A 15,871-nucleotide genomic window follows, 5' to 3' on the forward strand; every position below is an offset into this window, starting at 1 on the left:
GACCTTGTTTTCTTTCAAATCTTTTCTCTTCCAGTTAAACAGTTGAAGAAACTGCTTGCCAAGTGACTACACTTCTCGGGATGGGTTTGCTATCTGGTCCACCTTGGCAATTTTTCAACACCACCCGGCCTCCCAGGGGGTTGTAAATAAGGACTAATTGCCTGGAGGGATGGGGAAAAGGGCTCAGACTTCCAAGAACTGTTTGGTTACCTGTGAGGAAGCTATTTCCTCCATTTGCCGGCTCTGTTGCTTGTTGCTATTTGCTATCGTTCTTGCCTTGGCTTTATCTGTCTTCCCCCCCATCTCCATTGAGAGCCCAAGGAACAACACATAGAAAGTGCTTAATAAACACGTTACCTCGATTAAACCAGGTGCAGCTGTTCCGTGCAGATAGCCAAATACCCACTCACATACGAAAAACCAAATTTTTCCATTTCTAACCCATTTCTTTGGTTAGCCCCAAAGGGAAACTATCCACTTGCATTGCATTTGATCCTCTTTGCTCTCTTGAACCTTTAACACTGCTAGACAATGATTTGGGTTTTATCTATAATAATGATAATGATGGCTTTTATTAAGTGCTTACTCTGTGCCAAGCACTGTTCTAAGCGCTGGGGAGGTTACAAGGTGATCAGGTTGTTCCACGGGGGGCTCACAGTCTTCATCCCCATTTTATAGATGAGGTAACTGAGGCCCAGAGAAGCTCACCTCCTCCAAGAGGCCTTCCCAGACTGAGCCCCTTCCTTCCTCTCCCCCTCGCCCCCCTCTCCATCCCCTCATCTTACCTCCTTCCCTTTCCCACAGCACCTGTATATATGTATATATGTTTGTACATATTTGTTACTCTATTTATTTATTTATTTTACTTGTACATGTCTATTCTATTTATTTTGTTTTGTTAGTGTGTTTGGTTTTGTTCTCTGTCTCCCCCTTTTAGACTGTGAGCCCACTGTTGGGTAGGGACTGTCTCTATATGTTGCCAACTTGTATTTCCCAAGCGCTTAGTACAGTGCTCTGCACACAGTAAGCACTCAATAAATATGATTGATGAGGATGATGAAGTGACTTGCCCAAAGTCACACAGCTGACCATTGGTGGAGCCGGGATTTGAACCCCTGACCTCGGACTCCAAAGCCCGGGCTCTTTCCACGGAGCCACGCTGCTTCTCCATGGATGGAGATGGGGAGGCAGAGGTGGGGCAAGGAGGAAGTGGGAGGAAGGGGCTAAGTGTGGATGAGGAAGGAGATGGGGGAGAAGGAGGTGGAGGAAAGAGGCAGAGGGAGATGGGGAGGAGGAGGAAGGGGGAAGGAGGAGGAGATTAGGGAGAAAGAGGTGGTGGAATATGAGGCAGGGCAGGGGAGAGGGGTTCTCCGTCTAAGAAGGAAGTTACAGGTATGGAATCCACATTTGGGATGAAAACTGGGATGAGGAAAATTGAAAAGTTAAGTGATTTTGCCTACAGTCAAATAAGCATGCATGAGCCACAGTCGGAATTAGAACCCCAATCTTTGAGAAGAAGAAGAATCGTTAATAAAAATTATAATGGTATGTGTTAAGCATTTCCTGTGTGCCGGGCACTGAAATGCAACAGAATTAGTTTCCTGCAAAATCAACTCTGGACTCTGAAAACCCACCTCAGAAAAGCGGGTTAATGGCCGGCTCCCGTTCACTTCACAAAAGATGAGTTACTAGGCTGCCACAGAGACTGCGATGCACACAGTAAGTGCTCAGTAAATACGATTTAATGAATGAATGAATAAATGTGGACATACGAGTCAAGGGCCGCACTCCGACCCTCCTCTATAATCCCGCCTAGCTCTTATGTTGGCACAGTTACCTTGGAAATTAGGAGACTGGGCAAACAGGAAATATGTTAATAATGTTAATAAATACGATTGATGATGATGATGATGATGATGTAGGGATTGAGAGGTCAGGGTGAATCAAACTGACTGAATTCTGAGACAAACTGTGTCCTCTGCAGCTTCCCTCCTCTTCAAAGTAGTTTAAAAGGAAGGAGAATTTTAAAACAGCTCAGTCAGCATCAATATGCGTGGAACTGAAAGGAATTGTTATGACATAGTTGTAGAGAAGCAATGCAAAAATAAGGCTGTGTTTCTTCGGTTTTATAATTCTGTATCCACTATGATGACATCACAGTATGTGTTTATAATTAAAGAAGATTCCCCAAACTAAAATTTTAATTCCCGGAACTAAAAGAAAAAAAATAATCCCCCTCTATTCTATAAATGAATTGTGGGCAGGGAATGTGTCAACCAATTCTGTTATACTGTACCCTCCCAAGCGCTTAATTCAGTGCTCTGTCCCTAATAGGACTGATTAGGAAGTGCGCAAGAAAGCTGTACATAGATTAAAGCCAGATTAAAGCTGCAGTGCTCTGCTTGCAAAAAAAAAAAAATATATATATATATATATGTGTGTGTGTATATACATATATATATGTATATATATATGTGTGTGTATATATATATGTGTGTGTATATATATATACATATATATGTGTGTGTATATATATATACACATATATATGTATATATATACACACACACATGTGTATATATATATATGTGCGTATATATATATATACATATATATATATATATGTGTATACATATATATATATATACACACACACCCAAAATGCAGGTATTACTGAATTTCCCCAAATCCTTTGCTTTATATGCTAGGTGACACATCTACAAACAGCAGCTGCAGAGAAGCAGCGTGGCTCAGTGGAAAGGGCATGGGCTTTGGAGTCAGAGGTCATGGGTTCAAATCCCGGCTCTGCCATTTGTTAGCTGTGTGACTTTGGGCAAGTCACTTCACTTCTCTGGGCCTCAGTTACCTCATCTGTAAAATGGGGATGAAGACTGTGAGTCCCCCGTGGGACAACCTGATCATCTTGTAACATCCCCAGAGCTTAGAACAGTGCTTTGCACATAGTAAGCGCTTAATAAATGCCGTTATTATTATTATTATTGTTATTATTATTATTATAATAAACACATCAACAGATAATGGGGCAACTTCCGAAACAACAGCAATGCCAGAAAAGAAACACCGTCTATTTCCTCAGTAAAAGCTCCTGGTTTAATGACCAGCTGAAAAACTACATTTTTAGTATTAATCTTCAGGGGAGCTGTTTCTAAATAGCAAGTAATTTCTAGTCCTAAATCTATTTTCTGATTTCATCTATATTCCAGGAATATTTGTAGTGTTTTAAAATTCAAGTTCACAAGCAGCGTCTCTGACTTGGAAATTGAAATGGCCATTTTTAGCGTTACTGTGGAAGAGCAGCAGCGTGGCTCAGGGGAAAGAGCCCGGGCTTTGGAGTCAGGGGTCATGGGTTCAAATCCCGGCTCCACCAATTGTCAGCTGTGTGACTTGGGGCAAGTCACTTCACTTCTCTGGGCCTCATTTGTAAAATGGAGATGAGACTGTGAGCCCCCCGTGGGACAACCTGATTGCCTTGTCACCTGCCCAGCGCTTAGAACAGTGCTTTGCACATAGTAAGCGCTTAATAAATGCCATTATTACTATTATTATTATTACAAATCACTTACCACTGTTTCCTTGGCAGGCGGGGACTTGTTATGTTGACTGGGAATCAGTACAAATGTCAATGTACCGTGCATGTCGGCCTGGAATGAAAAGCAGATTATGTTCAGTGGCAGAGGAATTCCGGGTTTTATTCATTCCAGTCATTATTCATTCCAGTTTTATTCCAGTTTTACTTATGGAATTCCATTCATTTATTTATTTATTCATTCATTCATTCATTCATTCATTTATTTATTTATTTATTTATTTGTTTGTTTGTTTGTTTATTTATTTGTTTATTTATTTATTTATCTGTCTATGTGTTTATTTATTTATTCCAGTTTTATGGAATGTATTCATTCCAGTTTTATTCATTCATTCCATTTTATTTATTCCAGTCTCTATATGTTGCCAATTTGTACTTCCCAAGCCCTTAGTACAGTGCTCTGCACATAGTAAGCGCTCAATAAATATGATTGACTGATCGATTGATTCATGAAATAGCAATGGTATTTGTTAAGCGCTTACTACGTGCCAAGCGCTGTTCTAAGCACTGAACCCGGGCCTCCCGCGTGGCAGGCGGGAATGCCACCACTGAACCACCAAAGAAAACAATTCGGTAACTTTTGTTTGATCGCGCTCCAGAAATTACACGGAAATTCAGAACCTGGGAACGGCTCTTTCTTGGTATCATTACTTGAAACCACGAAAAGTTGAGAGTGGTAGATAACTACTGAAAACTCACATGGCACAAATCTGTAACTCTGCAGGTTTTTAATCAATCAATCAATCGTATTTATTGAGCGCTTACTATGTGCAGAGCACTGTACTAAGCGCTTGGGAAGGACAAATCGGCAACATATAGAGACAGTCCCTACCCAACAGTGGGCTCACAGTCTAAAAGGGGGAGACGGAGAACAAAACCAAACATACTAACAAAATAAAATAAATAGAATAGACATGTACAAGTAAAATAAATAAATAAATAGAGTAATAAATATGTACAAACATATATACATCTATACAGGTGCTGTGGGGAAGGGAAGGAGGTAAGATGGGGGGGATGGAGGGGGGACAAGGGGGACAGGAAGGAAGGGGCTTTTACCTCCTTTACCTCTGCCTTACCTCCTTCCCTTCCCCACAGCACCTGTATATATGTTTGTACAGATTTATTACTCTATTTATTTATTTATTTTACTTGTACACTTCTATTTCTTTTATTTTGTTAATATGCTTGGTTTTGTTCTCTGTCTCCCCCTTCTAGACTGTGAGCCCACTGTTGGGTAGGGACCGTCTCTATATGTTGCCAACTTGTACTTCCCAAGCGCTTAGTACAGTGCTCTGCACACGGTAAGCGCTCAATAAATATGATTGATTGATTTAAAGTGTATGTGTGGGGGCGGGGGAGAGTGGAACGTGGAAAAACTGATTTTCACACTCTAACAAAGGATACAAAAACCCCACAACTTTTTGCTTACTCGGCACATGTAATAATAATAATAACAGCAATAATAATAATAATGGTCATTGATAAGCATTTGCTATGTGCCAAGCACTGTTCGAAGTCCTGGGATATATACAAGTTCATCAGGTGGGACACAGTCCATGTATCGCATGGGGCTCACACTCTTACTCTCATCTTACAGGTGAGGTAACTGAGGCAACAGAGAAGTTAAGTGACTTAACCAAGGTCACCCAGCAGACGCGCGGCAGGGCCGAAATTAGAACCCGGGTCCTTCTGGCTCCCAAGCCATCACTCTATCCACTAAGCCATGCTGCTTCTCCTCATTTTTAGCTAGCATCAAGGGCAGGGCTTAAAAAAACAAAACAGAACTGGTTTGTATTTCCAACTACCTGGATGGCAAGAAGCAGCTTGTTCCAATAATAATAATAATAATAATAATAATGGAATTTGTTAAGCACTTACTATGTGCAAAGCAGTGCACACGTTCACTGTGCAAAGCAGTGCAGCCTGTTCTAATAATAATAATAATAATAATAATAATGGAATTCGTTAAGCACTTACTATGTGCAAAGCAGTGTCCCACGTGGGGTTCACAGTCTTAATCCCCATTGTACAGATGAGGTAACTGAGGCCCAGAAAAGTGAAGTTACTTGCCCAAGGTCACACAGCAGACATAATAATAATGATGGCATTTATTAAGCGCTTACTATGAGCAAAGCACTGTTCTGAGCGCTGGGGAGGTTACAAGGTGATCAGGTTGTCCCACGGGGGGCTCGCAGTCTTAATCCCCATTTTACAGATGAGGGAACTGAGGCCCAGAGAAGTGAAGTGACTTGCCCAAAGCCACACAGCTGACAACTGGCGGAGCCGGGATTAGAACCCCTGACCTCTGACTCTCAAGCCCAGGCTCTTTCCACCAAGCCACGCTGCTTCTCTAATGCATAGAGCCCAGGCCTTGGAGTTACGTGGTCATGGGTTCTAATCACGGCCCCGCCACTTGTCTGCTGGGTGATATTGGGCAAGTCGCTTTATTTCTCTACGCCTCAGTTCCCTCATCTGTAAAATGGGGATCGAGACTGTGAGCCCCACAAGGGACGGGGGCTGTGTCCGACTCGCTTTGCTTGTACCCACCCCAGTGCCTAGTACAGTGCTTGACGCATAGTAGACGCTGAAGAAACGCCATAATTATTGTTGCTACTGCTGAACGCAAATTGGATGTGCTCTGGCCCTTCGACTAGACCTCTCGGCGATTTGGTCGTTTAATAGCTGCAACAAAGGGGCAAATGAATGCCCATTAAAAAAAACATATCCTTCCATAGCCCTCTCAACCATACTGAGTATTTAGTGCTTGGGTGAGGGTGACACCTAGTTAGGCACCCTTATCTCTCCAGTATTTATTCTTCAACACTCGAAAAAGTGTCTCGATTTCTCAGAATTAGATATTAATGAATTATGTATAGCTTTCCCCTTTTTTTTTTTCAGAAATGACTCTGGAGTTTTGAAGAAGAGTAATAATGCTGTCTAGTTGGAAAACGAGTCTGAACAAAGTGGAAAAATGGAAATGCTGTCTAGTTGGAAAACGAGCCTAAACAAACTGGAAAAATGGAAATCCTCTTAAAAGACTTATGGCAGGCAAGCGTTCTCTTAAAGGTCGACTGCAATCGTTAAAAGACGCTTCTTTGAACACATGATGCAAGTAGCTTAGACGTTCAAAAATAAATCGACATATTTGGTGATGTATATCTCTGCTAAAATATTTACATCTGAAATGTAGGACCATTTATAATGTGGGACAGCCTTTATTCTTTTCCTACTGATAAAAATTTACCATAATTTCAACTAGATCCAGCAAGGAGATCAATGCATGGATAATATCCCCCCCCCCCCGCTGAAATATACACAGATTTAGAGCTGAAGATAAATCTATTGGCAGAATCCTCACTACCACTATAACCTAAATATGCTAAATATGCTGGGAACAACTCGAGCTCACGAATCAATGCAAGAAGGACTTTGTTGTTTAAAATGCAGGAAAAAGTTTCAAAGGATTCCATCGATTGCTTTCAGGATTTGATTTCGAAGGCCACCGGTGAGAATGCTTCCTTTAACGGCGTCAACTTACCAGCAGGTCAAACACCTCGTTGACATCCTTTCCGCGGATTTCAATGCCATTAATCTCCAAAACTTCATCTCCTTCGTGCAATAATCCACTTTTTTCTGCAGCACCCCCTTTCACTATGCGACTTATGATGACGGAGTCCATTTCGTTTCGGACCGTAGCACCCTTTAAAATGGCAACGGGAGAAGTATAAATCAGGCTATGTGATTTTTAAAACTCAAAAATGACTTCATCTTACTCTGGTTAATCAAAATTAAGGGTCTTTAATAGTAGCGGCAGCTCATTTGAAGTAAGAAGTTACCGGGCCCTACTTAATAGTAATTTATAACTATGGTAGTTGTTAAGCTCTTGCTGTGGGCCGAGCAATGTACTAAGCGCTGGGGTAGAAACAAGATAATCAAGTCCAACAGTTTAAATAGGAGGGAAAACAGGTATCGAATCCCCATTCTGCGGATGAGGGAACTGATGCACAGGGAAGTTAAGTGACTTGCCTGAGGTCACACAGCAGGTATGTGGCGGAGCTAGGATTAGAACCCAGGTCCTCTGAATCCCAGGCCCACGATTTTTCCACTATTCAATCAATCGTATTTACTGAGCGCTTACTGTGTGCACAGCACTGTACTAAGCTCTTGGAAGAGTACAATATAATAAACAGACACATTCCCTGCCCACAAGGAGCTTACAGTCTAGAGTTCTAGTTTTAGAACAGTGCTCAGCGCTTAGAACAGTGCTTTGCACGTAGTAAACGCTTAATAAATGCCATCATTATTATTATTATTATTAGAGGGGAAGACAGACATTAATATACGTAAATAAATTACAGATTAAACTAGGCCGCGTTGCTTCCCTTACACGGGAAAACTACACCCAAAGTAGGCATGCAGGCCACTGACAGGCTGGAGGCCCAACAGCATTATCTGGTAGCCCTCCCTCCTCCCGGAAGTCCTATTTCAATAAACGCTCCTTATGAGAAATAGGAAATTAATCAATCAATCAGTCAATTGTATTTATTGAGCGCTTACTGTGTGCAGGGCACTGTACTAAGCGCTTGGGAAGTACAAGTTGGCAACATATAGAGGCAGTCCCTACCCAACAGTGGGCTCACAGTCTAAAAGAGAGACGAAAAGGAAAGAGGAGTAAAAATGATATTCCCCCAAATTAATTACTCCCAAACCACCTTCTTCAGAGCATCACGGTTGTTAGGTCTCCGCGATACGGCCAAAAAACAAACCAAAAAATCCACCCTCATGTCTACCTCTCATCATCATCAATCATATTTATTGAGCGCTTACTCTGTGCAGAGCACTGTACTAAGCGCTTGGGAAGTACAAATTGGCAACGTATAGAGACAGTCCCTACCCAAACAGTGGTCTCACAGTCTAAAAGACTGTGAAACAGAAAGGCTACAGAAAGGCTACATATCAGAGAGTTTGGCAACCAATGTGAAAGGAATGGAAATGAGCTGATTTTTCTCAACCTTGCTCACGCTCCTGGACAATTTCAAAGCTTCCATAAGAAAGAAATGATGAAAAATGGAGAAAAATCATGGGAAAACCTGAAATTAAGAAGCTAAACTGGAGCCGTCTACTCCTGGTCAGGGCACGGGACAAGGGTCATCTTGTCATCATCAACCCTATCTCTGCTTTACTGAAAAAGGGAAGGGCATTTTGGAGCTCGAGATCTTCGACCTGAAAATGTAAATCGAACTGGGCTTCATTTTCAAAGATGAAAATGGCGATTATTAGATTAGATTGGATTATTACTGGCGATTATTAGATTCTATCCAGGTGGATGAGTGTGGTTAAAATAGGCAACCAAACCATGGTTACGCTTTTTGCAACTTAAGAGTGGGCCACGGCTGCAATAAGGGCTCTGTCTGTTTTCAAGCCTGTTTCGTCAATCAATCAATCGTATTTATTGAGCGCTTACTGTGTGCAGAGCACTGTACTAAGCGCTTGGGAAGTCCAAGTTGGCAACATATAGAGACAGTCCCTACCCAACAGTGGGCTCACAGTCTAAAAGGGGGAGACAGAGAACAAAACCAAACATACTAACAAAATAAAATAAATAGAATAGGTATGTACAAGTAAAATAAATAAATCAATAAATAGAGCAACAAACAAACAGAGATCGTCACAAACTGATCTCTGCAAAGCCTTGGGTCAGAGAGAATAATCCCCTTCATGATTGCTGCAGTGGTTTCCCAACAATCCACCGCTATATTTTGGGGGGAATGTGCCTCATCCTCATCATCAATCGTATTTATTGAGCGCTTACTGTGTGCAGAGCACTGTACTAAGCACTTGGAAAGTACAAATTGGCAACGTATAGAGACGGTCCTACCCAACAGCGGGCTCACAGTCTAAAAGAGATGGGAAAGGAGGAGGGAAGGAGATGGGAAAGGAGGAGGGAAGGAGATGGGGAAGGAGGAGGGAAGGAGATGGGAAAGGAGGAGGAAAGGAGATGGGAAAGGAGAAGGGAAGGAGATGGGGAAGGAGGAGGGAAGGAGAAGGGAAAGGAGGAAGGAAGGAGATGGGAAAGGAGGAGGAAAGGAGATGGGAAAGGAGGAGGGAAGGAGATGGGGAAGGAGGAGGAAAGGAGATGGGGAAGAATATGGGAAGGGAAGGAGATGGGAAAGGAGGAGGGAAGGAGAAGGGAAAGGAGGAGGGAAGGAGATGGGAAAGGAGGAGGAAAGGAGATGGGGAAGAATATGGGAAAGGAAGGAGATGGGAAAGGAGGAAGGAAGGATAAAGTAAAGCGAGCAGGAGTCCGGAGCGGCCCGTCCCCTCACGCACTATTTCCTTATATTGTTTATCTGCCTTCCTGTCTTGCGTGTGGCCCACAGCGATTTCCACCCAGCAGCTACTGGGGGATTCCTACTGTCCCCCTTTCTTCTCCCACATCCTGCCCAGCAGAGTTGTGTGGCTGTCAACACTGTTTCAATGCTGTGAATCACACAGCTCAGAGCTGCGACGGAATTCTGCTACCCGGGCAGCACACCCACCAACGGCGCGAGGATAAACAAGGAAACGGAAAACGGAATCGGGATCCGCTTCCGGAGACTTTCAAAGAGAGTACGGAGGCGGCACGGCGGCCTTCGGACCGAACTGAAGGTCGACGGAACTGCAGTGGCCCCACGGAGACGCCACATCTGGTTCCTTCTAGACCGTGAGCCCACTGTTGGGTAGGGACCGCCTCTATGTGTTGCCAACTTGTACTTCCCAAGCGCTTAGTACAGTGCTCTGCACACAGGAAGCGCTCAATAAAGACGACTGATTGATTCCAGTAGCCTCGCTTACAGGCCGTACTCAATGTCAAATGGCAAGGTCACACACAACTGAAGTGCTGGAATGTTGTCAGTCTCAATCAATCAATCAATCGTATTTATTGAGCGCTTACTGTGTGCAGAGCACTGTACTAAGCGCTTGGGAAGTACAAATTGGCAACATATACAGTCCCTACCCAACAGCGGGCTCACAGTCTAAAAGTCTGTCTAAAAGTCTCCTAGCATCAAAGCTATGCTTGCCCACACATTCATTTAATCGTATTTACTGAGCGTTTACTATGTGCAGAGCACAGTACTAAGCATGTGGGAGAGTACAATATAACCGATAAACAGATACACTCCCTGCCCATAACAAGCTTACAGCCTAGAGGGAGAGACAGACATTAATACACAAAAATATACACGAGAAGCAGCGTGGCTCAGTGGAAAAAGCCCGGGCTTTGGAGTCAGAGGTCATGGGTTCAAATCCTGACTCCGCCAACTGTCAGCTGTGTGACTCTGGGCAAGTCACTTCACTTCTCTGGGCCTCAGTTACCTTATCTGTAAAATGGGGATTGAGACTGTGAGCCCCACGTGGGACAACCTGATCACCTTGTAACCTCTCCAGTGCTTAGAACAGTGCTTTGCACACAGTAAGCACTTAATAAATGCCATTATTATTATTATTACAATATAACCAATAAACAGATACACTCCCTGCCCATAACAAGCTTACAGCCTAGAGGGAGAGACAGACATTAATATACATAAATATACACGAGAAGCAGCGTGGCTCAGTGGAAACAGCCCGGGCTTTGGAGTCAGAGGTAATGGGTTCAAATCCCAACTCCGCCAACTGCCAGCGGTGTGACTCTGGGCAAGTCACTTGACTTCTCTGGGCCTCAGTTACCTCATCTGTAAAATGGGGATTGAGACTGTGGGCCCCATGTGGGACAACCTGATTACCTTGTAACCTCTCCAGCGCTTAGAACAGTGCTTGGCACATAGTAAGCGCTTAACAAATGCCATTATTATTATTATTACAATATAACCAATAAACAGATACACTCCCTGCCCATAACAAGCTTACTGCCTAGAGGGAGAGACAGACATTAACACACATAAATATGCATGAGAAGCAGCATGGCTCAATGGAAAGAGCCCAGTCATGGGTCCAAATACTGGCTCCACCAATTGTCAGATGTGTGACTTTGGGCACGTCACTTAACTTCTCTGGGCCTCAGTTACCTCATTTGTAAAATGGGGATTGAGACTGTGAGCATCCCGTGGGACAACCTGATCACCTTGTAACCTCCCCAGCGCTTAGAACAGTGCTTGGAACATAGTAAGCACTTAACAAATACCATCATCATTATTATTATTAGAGGTAGCAGTTATTGATATTATTATTTATTATTTATTTATATTATTATAAATATATAATATTATGTAATTATATAATAATGATTATTACTTCTAATAATAATAATGATGGTATTTGTTAAGCGCTTAGCATGTGCAAAGACATATGTACATAAGTGCTGTGGGGCCGGGAGGGGGAGTGAATAAAGGGAAGAAGAGGGGAGTGGGAGAAGAGGAAAGAGGGCTCTTAGTCAGGAAAGGCCTCTTGGCGATATGCCTTAATTAAGGCTTTGAAGGCAGGGGGGTGGTAATTGTCTGTTGGATTTGAGAAGGGAGGACAGTCAAGGCCAGAGGGAGGACGTGGCGAGATGATAGATGAGATCGAGGCGCATTGAGAAGGTTACCATTAGAGGAGCGAAGAGTTGTATAAGTTGTATAAGTTATGCCACCCTGCATGGTCATGGGAGGAAAATGGCAGCAGGACACCCATACCACTGCTATCTGGAGAGCTGAAACTGGGAAATAGAAAGCAAGGAGGGGGACGGGAAGCATCTTAAGGACATGGCAAAACAAAGCCTCAAACAATGCCAGAAGCTCCTTAGGAGCAGGGAGCATGTCTATCCATTTTGTTGCGCTGTTCTCTTTCCACATTCTCTGCACACCGTTAATCAATCAATCAATCAATCGTATTTATTGAGCACTTACTGTGTGCAGAGCACTGGACTAAGCGCTTGGGAAGTACAAGTTGGCAACATACAGAGACAGTCCCCTACCCAACAGTGGGCTCACAGTCTAGAAGGGGGAGACAGAGAACAAAACCAAACATACTAACAAAATAAAATAAATAGAATAGATATGTACAAGTAAAATAAATAGAGTAATAAATGTGTACAAACATATATACATATATACAGGTGCAGTGGGGAAGGGAAGGAGGTAAGACAGGAGGGATGGAGAGGGGGACGAGGGGGAGAGGAGGAAGGGGGCTCAGTCTGGGAAGGCCTCCTGGAGGAGGTGAGCTCTCAGTAGGGCCTTGAAGGGAGGAAGAGACCTAGCTTGGCGGATGGGCAGAGGGAGGCCATTCCAGGCCTGGGGGATGTCGTGGGCCGGGGGTCGATGGTGGGACAGGCGAGAGCGAGGTACGCTGAGGAGATCAGCGGTGGAGGAGCGGAGGGTGTGGACGGGGCTGTAGAAGGAGAGAAGGGAGGTGAGGGAGGAGGGGGCGAGGGGATGGACAGCCGTGAAGCCCAGGGTGAGGAGTTTCTGCCTGATGCGCAGATTGATCGGTAGCCACTGGAGATTTTTGAGGAGGGGAGTGATATCCCCAGAGCGTTTCTGGACAAAGATAATCCGGGCAGCGGCATGAAGTATGGATTGAAGTGGGGAGAGACACGAGGATGGGAGATCAGAGAGAAGGCTGATGCAGTAGTCCAGACGGGACAGGATGAGAGCTTGAACGAGCAGGGTAGCGGTTGGGATGGAGAGGAAAGGGCGGATCTTGGCAATGTTGTGGAGCTGAGACCGGCAGGTTTAGGTGACGGCTTGGATGTGAGCGGTGAACGAGAGAGCGGAGTCGAGGATGACACCAAGGTTGCGGGCTTGTGAGACGGGAAGGATGGTGGTGCCGTCCACAGTGATGGGAAAGTCAGGGAGAGGGCAGGGTTTGGGAGGGAAGACAAGGAGTTCAGTCTTGGACATGTTAAGTGTTCAATAAATACCACTCCATTTGCCGAAGGTAGATCTTCATGGCGCGCAGCCACCACGGAGAAAGTGGCTCTCTCGGGAGGCTTCAGACAGAAAGAGTCGAGGAGGCAAAAGAGAAAACAACGCCAGGTGCTCCAAACATTAAGCACGGCACAAACGACAACCTGCGTGTGTGTCCACCGTGGCTGGGACTGGGGATCCACTCTGCCCTTTTCGGCCACACACCCGTTCACTGGTTCCAGGATCCCATCGTTGGTAACCTTCTCGGCATGGCTCAGTGGAAAGAGCACAGGCTTGGGAGCCAGAGGTCACGGGTTCAAATCCCGGCTCTGTCAACTGTAGCTATGTGACTTTGGGCAGGTCACTTAACTTCTCTGCGCCCCGGCTACCTCATCTGTAAAATGGGGATTAAGACTGTGAGCCCCACGTGGGACCCCCTGGTCACCTTGTATCCTTCCTAGCGCTTTGCACATAGTAAGCGCTTAACAAATGCCATCATTATTATTATTATTCGTCCGCCATCTGATATTGAGCACAATTAGTAGATGGTTCGGGTGAAATTGTTCCGGCAGCTCCATGTGGCTTCTGCCATAGGTCCAGTTCTCACAGCCATATGGGAGATTGGACACATATACTCTCCGTGCCCAATAATAATGATAATAATAATAATAATAATAAAAGATAGGATTTTTTAAGCACTTACCGTGTGCCAGGCACGGTACTAAGCACTGGACACATATACTCTCAGTGCCCAATAATAATAATAATAATGATAATAATAATAATAATAAAAGATAGGATTTTTTTAAGCACTTACTGTGTGCCAGGCACGGTACTAAGCACTGGGGTAAATAAAAGCAAATTGGGTTGGATGCAGTCCCCGCATGGGGCTCACGGTCTTAATCACCATTTTATAGATGAGGTAACTGAAGCCAGAGAAGTGAAGTGACTCGCCCAGGGCCATACAGCAGAGAGGTGGCGGAGCCGGGATTCAAACACATGACCTTCCGCCTCTAAGGCCCGTGCCCTATCCATTACTGCAAGGCACGCCGGTCTGTTTAATTTGTTAATTATAGTATTTAAGTGCTTACTATCTGCCAAGTATGAATCTAAGCAGTGGGGTAGGGACTAGATGCTCATATTACACACCGTCCCTTGTCCCGCACAAGCCAAAGGAGGGAGGGAGAGCAAATATCTTAAATCCCAACACACCACCACAACAGGGAATGCTCTTCCCACTGAGCCACGCCGCTTCTCGTGTATATTTATGTGTATTAATGTCCGTCTCTCCCTCTAGGCTGTAAGCTTGTTATGGGCAGGGAGTGTGTCTGTTTATTGGTTATATTGTAATAATAATGGCATTTATTAAGTGCTTACTATGTGCAAAGCACTGTTCTAAGCGCTGGAGAGGTTACAAGGTGATCAGGTTTTATGACCGGCCAGAAAGAGAATTCCAAAGATAAGGCAGCAACTTGTCAATCGTCCCTCCACCATCCAAAATGACGCCAAAATAGGGAGGCCTGCCTTTTTGCGGGATTTCGCCTCCAAGGGCAGTTCGCTCAGCCACGGCCCCGGGCCTCTCTTAAACTTCCTTTCCCTGTTCCGCCTCCCTCCCTAAAATCGGGCCAGGGTTGGCTTCCTGCCCCTATCATCATCATCATCAATCGTATTTATTGAGCGCTTACTATGTGCAGAGCCCTGTACTAAGCGCTTGGGAAGTCCAAGTTGGCAACATATAGAGACGGTCCCTACCCAACAGTGGGCTCACAGTCTAGAAGGGGGAGACAGAGAACAAAACCAAACATACTAACAAAATAAAATAAATATTATCCCTTTATCCCTACGGCCTGCTTGACCTGAGATCTCCAAAAGCGAGGCCGACGGGACGGCGGACGGCCCCGGGCATGATGTGGGGGAAACGCGGTCTCCTTCCAGGAATGCTCAGTTCCTTTCCAGGGATTTTGTGAAGCGTAGGCTGTGGGAAAGGAAAGGGACCGGCAGCGACGGACACGTTTTTTAAAAAAAATCCGCGGAGCGTGGACCTGGCCGGGAACACGTGAAGCCACGGGGAATGAGAATTTCAAAGATCTGCAGGGAGGGCGATCTGAGGGCGAATTTAGAGCTCCGCTCTGCTTGTAGTCATTGTGATGAACAAAATAGGAAAGCCACCCCTAATTTCCCATTTTGCCAGCTCCTTTCGGGCCCAAAAAGCGTATTTTCCACTGGAAGAGTGGAGAAAGCGAAGGTCTGGGCAGTTGGTTTGCCTGAAGCTTTGAAGCACCAACTGAAAGAAAAGTCGTTTCAATCCCAATGTCCTACCTATGTGTCGGCTATGGAAAATGGGAGCTCACTGTGGGCAGGGAATATGTCTGTTGACTGTGACACTGTACCCTCT

The 15,871-nt window shown here is 44.6% G+C and overlaps 1 protein-coding gene across 1 annotated transcript in view; it reads right to left on the bottom strand.

The window, feature by feature from the left end:
* The window catches only part of MPP5 (membrane palmitoylated protein 5), a 149,073-nt gene that overhangs the window by 28,125 nt on the left and 105,077 nt on the right, over positions 1-15,871 (bottom strand). Inside the window, exons 7-8 of the mRNA XM_038765434.1 lie at positions 7,149-7,310; positions 3,585-3,662 (exon numbers count right to left, since the gene is read on the bottom strand). Coding sequence (XP_038621362.1) covers positions 3,585-3,662; positions 7,149-7,310 — 240 coding nt within the window. The remainder of the gene's footprint in view (positions 1-3,584; positions 3,663-7,148; positions 7,311-15,871) is intronic.

Source organism: Tachyglossus aculeatus, chromosome 23 (genome assembly GCF_015852505.1).
Source record: "Tachyglossus aculeatus isolate mTacAcu1 chromosome 23, mTacAcu1.pri, whole genome shotgun sequence".
In the NCBI taxonomy this organism is placed as follows: domain Eukaryota; kingdom Metazoa; phylum Chordata; class Mammalia; order Monotremata; family Tachyglossidae; genus Tachyglossus; species Tachyglossus aculeatus.